Genomic DNA, 4,895 nt, shown 5'->3' with positions numbered 1-4,895 from the left:
AATGGGATTGGATGGATGGGATGAGGTCGGGATGAGATGGGATGAGATGGGATGGGATGAGGTTGGGATGGGATGGGATGGGATGAGGTTGGGATGGGATGGATGGGATGAGGTTGGGATGGGATGGATGGGATGAGGTCGGGATGGGATGGATGGGATGAGGTCGGGATGGGATGGATGGACCATCCGGAACCATTCCCGGTGTTCCGCCATTCCCAGGTCCACGCTCACATCCTGGCCCGGCTGCGGAAGGAGATGCCCTCGGTGTTCGGGAAGGAGGCCAAGAAGAAGCAGCTCATTTCCCAACTCCCGCTGCTCTTCGCCCGCATCCAGCTGGAACACCACATCCCGGCGGGAGACTTCCCCGACTGCGCCCGCATGCAGGTGAGCGATCGCGACGGACCCTGCCCGTCGCGATCCGTCGCGATCCGTTGGGATGCGCTGGGGGATACGGAACCTCGTGGCAGGACCTCCTGCCCAGGCCATTGCGCTTCCAACCCCGATTCCCTGCTCTCCAGTGGGATCCCGGCCCTGATTCCTTGCTCTCTGTTGTGATATTACCCACTATCGTGATATTCCCTGCTCTCCGTCGGCATCCTGACCCCTGTTCCCCACTCTCCACTGAGATCCCAACCTCAATTCCCCTCTCTCTGTCGCGATATTGCCCTCTCTCCACCAGGATCCCAACCCCAATTCCCCGCTCTCTCGCGATATCCCCACTCTCTGTGGGGATCCCGACCCCAATTCCTTGCTCTCTATTGGGATATTCCTTCTCTCCACTGGGATCCCGACCTCAGTTCCCCACTCTATCACGATATTCCCCACTCTCTCTCTATATTCCCTGCTCTATCTCGGTATTCCCACTCTCCACCAGGATCCTGACCCCAATTCCTGCTATATCGTGATATTCCCTGCTCTAATGCAATATTCCCTGCTGTCCATTGTGATATTCCAGCCTTCTATCGCGATATGCCTACTCTATCACAATATTCCCTGCTCTCTATCGCAATATCCTTCTCTCCATTGGGATCCGCACCCCAACTCCCCCCTCTCTCGCGATATCCCGTGTTCTCTATCGCGATATTCCCGCTCTCCATCAGGATCCCTACCCCAACTCCCCACTCTCTTGCAATATCCCCTGGTCTCTGTCACGATATTCCCGCTCTCCACTGGGATCCTGACCCCAATTCCCTGCTCTATCGCGCTATCCCTGCCTTCTGGCACTATCCCTACTCTCTATCGCGCTATCCCCATTCTCTATTGCGATATCCCGTTCTCTCTTGTGCTATCCCAGCTCTCTATCACAAAATCCCCTGTTCTCTCTTGTGCTATCCCAGCTCTCTATCGTGATATCCCCGCTCTCTATCGCGATATCCCCTCCCATATCGCGATATCCCCTCCCCTATCGCGATATATTCCCCCATATCGCAATATCCCCTCCCATATCGCGCTCTCTCTGCTCTCTCTCGCGATCTCCCCTCCCATATCGCGCTCTCTCTGCTCTCTCTCGCGATATCCCCTCCCCTATCGCGCTCTCCCTGCTCTCTCTCGCGATATCCTCTCCCCTATCGCGCTCTCTCTGCTCTTTCTCGCGATATCCCCTCCCATATTGCGATATCCCCTCCCCTATCGCGATATATTCCCCCATATCGCGATATCCCCTCCCATATCGCACTCTCTCTGCTCTCTCTCGCGATATCCCCTCCCATATCATGCTCTCCCTGCTCTCTCTCACGATATCCTCTCCCCTATTGCGCTCTCTCTGCTCTCTCTCGCGATATCCTCTCCCCTATCGCGCTCTCTCTGCTCTCTCTCGCGATAACCCCTCCCATATCGCGATATCCCCTCCCCTATTGCGCTCTCTCTGCTCTCTCTCGCGATATCCCCTCCCCTATCGTGCTCTCTCTGCTCTCTCTCGCTATCTCTCCCCTATCGCTCTCTCTGCTCTCTCTCGCGATAACCCCTCCCATATCGCGATATCCCCTCCCCTATTGCGCTCTCTCTGCTCTCTCTCGCGATATCCCCTCCCCTATCGTGCTCTCCCTGCTCTCTCTCGCGATATCCCCTCCCCTATTGCGCTCTCTCTGCTCTCTCTCGCGATATCCCCTCCCCTATCGTGCTCTCCCTGCTCTCTCTCGCGATATCCTCTCCCCTATCGCGCTCTCTCTGCTCTCTCTCGCGATATCCCCTCCCATATCGCGATATCCCCTCCCATATCGCGATATCCCTGCTCTTTCTCGCGATATCCTCTCCCCTATCGCGCAGGAGCTGCTCCTGGTCCACGACTTCTCCCGCTTCCCGGCGCTGAAGCCGCGGGTGCTGGAGGCCCTGGACGAGCTCCTGACGTCCGACATCGCGGCGCTGATGCCGCTGCTGCGCCGGGAGGAGCTGGAGGCGCCCGAGGGCAGCGGCGCGGTGCAGGGGGGCGCGTTCGACGGCGCCCGTCAGGGCCCGTTCAGCGCCGAGGAAGGCGGCGAGGGCGAGGACGAGGAGGGCGAGGAGGACGGCGAATGGGCGGTGCTGAAGGACAAGGCCAAGTACGACGAGATCTTCTACGGGCTGGCCCCGACGGGGGGCAAGCTCAGCGGGCGGCGCGCCAAGGGCTGGATGGTGACCAGCAACCTGCCCAGCTCCGTGCTGGGCCGCATCTGGAAGCTCAGCGACGTGGACCGCGACGGGATGCTCGACGACGAGGAGTTCGCCTTGGCCGGGCACCTCATCGGCGCCAAGCTGGAAGGGAGGGGGCTCCCCGCAGACCTCCCCCCGCGCCTCGTGCCGCCGTCCAAGCGCAGGCACAAGGGGTCGGCGGAGTGAAGGGGGGGGGGGTGGTGATGGGGGCAGGACGGAGGGGACAGCGATGGAACAGAGGCAAATGGAACCAAGAGGAGAGCTGGAAGAAACCCCCAAAAGCAGCGTGAAAACAGCACCAAAATAGCGCGAAATGGACCCAAAAAGCAGCGTGAAAATAGCACTAAAATAGCGCGAAATGGACCCAAAAAGCAGCGTGAAAATAGCACTAAAATAGCGCGAAATGGACCCAAAAAGCAGCGTGAAAATAGCACTAAAATAGCGCGAAATGGACCCAAAAAGCAGCGTGAAAATAGCACTAAAATAGCGCAAAATGGACCCAAAAAGCAGCGTGAAAATAGCACTAAAATAGCGCAAAATGGACCCAAAAAGCAGCGTGAAAATAGCACTAAAATAGCGCAAAATGGACCCAAAAGCAGAGGGGAAATCGCCCCCAAAAGCAGCGTGAAAACAGCACCAAAATAGCGCGAAATGGACCCAAAAGTAGCACTGAAAATAACACCAAAATCGCGCGAAATGGACCCAAAAAGCAGTGTGAAAATAGCACTAAAATAGCGCAAAATGGACCCAAAAGCAGAGCGGAAATCGCCCCCAAAAGCAGCGTGGAAACAGCACCAAAATAGCGCGAAATGGACCCAAAAGTAGCACTGAAAATAACACCAAAATAGCGCAAAATGGACCCAAAAAGCAGTGTGAAAATAGCACTAAAATAGCGCAAAATGGACCCAAAAGCAGAGCGGAAATCGCCCCCAAAAGCAGCGTGGAAACAGCACCAAAATAGCGCGAAATGGACCCAAAAGTAGCACTGAAAATAGCACCAAAATAGCGCAAAATGGACTCAAAAAGCAGCGTGAAAATAGCACTAAAATAGCGCAAAATGGACCCAAAAGCAGAGCGGAAATCGCCCCCAAAAGCAGCGTGGAAACAGCACCAAAATAGCGCGAAATGGACCCAAAAGTAGCACTGAAAATAACACCAAAATAGCGCAAAATGGACCCAAAAAGCAGCGTGAAAATAGCACTAAAATAGCGCAAAATGGACCCAAAAGCAGCGTGAAAATAGCACCAAAATAGCGCAAAATGGACCCAAAAGCAGCGTGAAAATAGCACCAAAATAGCGCAAAATGGACCCAAAAGCAGCGCAAAATAAGCACAGACTAGCCCCAAAACCAGCGCTGAAAATAGCACAAAAATGGGTCAAAATAGCACTAAACCCAGCAGAAAACGGACCTGAAATAGCGCAAAATAGCCCCAAAAGCAGCGCTAAAAGTCGCAGAAAATAACGGCTAAAACAGCGCAAAACAGCCCCAAAAGGAGCATGGAAATAGCCCTGAAATAGCCCAGAATAGCCCCAAAAGCAGTGCGAAAATAGCCCTAAAATAGCCCAGAATACCCCAAAACCAGCATGAGAATAGCCCCGAAACAGGGCAAAATCGCCCCAAAAAATAGCCTTAAAATGCCCCAAATTGCCCCAAAACCGAGCTCTACACCCCCCCAAAATAACCCCCCAAATACCCCCAAACCCAGCCCGAAAACCCCCCCAAACCCCCCCAAATCACCCCAAAATCCCCCCCCCCCCCCCATGCAATAAAGGAGGATGATGATGGAGAGTGGAGGCTGTGTTGTGGGGGGGACCAATGGGGGTAAAGGGGGGGGGGTCATCGGTGTGGGGGCACCCCATGGATGGGGGGGGTCTATGGGGCACCCCATGGATATGGGGGTCTATGGGGCACCCCATGGATGTGGGGGTCTATGGGGCACCCCATGGATATGGGGGTCTATGGGGCACCCCATGGAGGGGGGGGGGCTATGGGGCACACCATGGATGGGACGGGCTATGAGGCACCCCATGGATGGGGGGGGGTCTATGGGGCACCCCATGGATGGGGGGTGGGGGGGGGGGTCTATGGGGCACCCCATGGATATGGGGGTCTATGGGGCACCCCATGGATGTGGGGGTCTATGGGGCACCCCATGGATGGGGGGTCACCCCATGGATGTGGGGGTCTATGGGGCACCCCATGGATGTGGGGGTCTATGGGGCACCCCATGGATATGGGGGTCTATGGGGCACCCCATGGATGGGGG

The 4,895-nt window shown here is 56.0% G+C and overlaps 1 protein-coding gene across 1 annotated transcript; it reads left to right on the top strand.

The window, feature by feature from the left end:
* The first annotated feature begins 168 nt into the window (after positions 1–168).
* Positions 169–2,814, top strand: LOC130602173 (EH domain-containing protein 2-like). The gene is made up of 2 exons (XM_057414783.1): positions 169–384; positions 2,266–2,814. Exons 1-2 carry the CDS (start codon positions 169–171, stop codon positions 2,812–2,814), a joined length of 765 nt encoding a protein of 254 aa, XP_057270766.1.
* Positions 2,815–4,895: the final 2,081 nt, after the last annotated feature.

This window comes from Pezoporus wallicus, unplaced genomic scaffold, assembly GCF_028554395.1.
Source record: "Pezoporus wallicus isolate ANWC-B61680 ecotype Strahan unplaced genomic scaffold, APGP_CSIRO_Pwel_v1 contig_9994, whole genome shotgun sequence".
Lineage (NCBI taxonomy): Eukaryota > Metazoa > Chordata > Aves > Psittaciformes > Psittacidae > Pezoporus > Pezoporus wallicus.
This window is presented reverse-complemented; position numbering and strand designations above follow the sequence as displayed.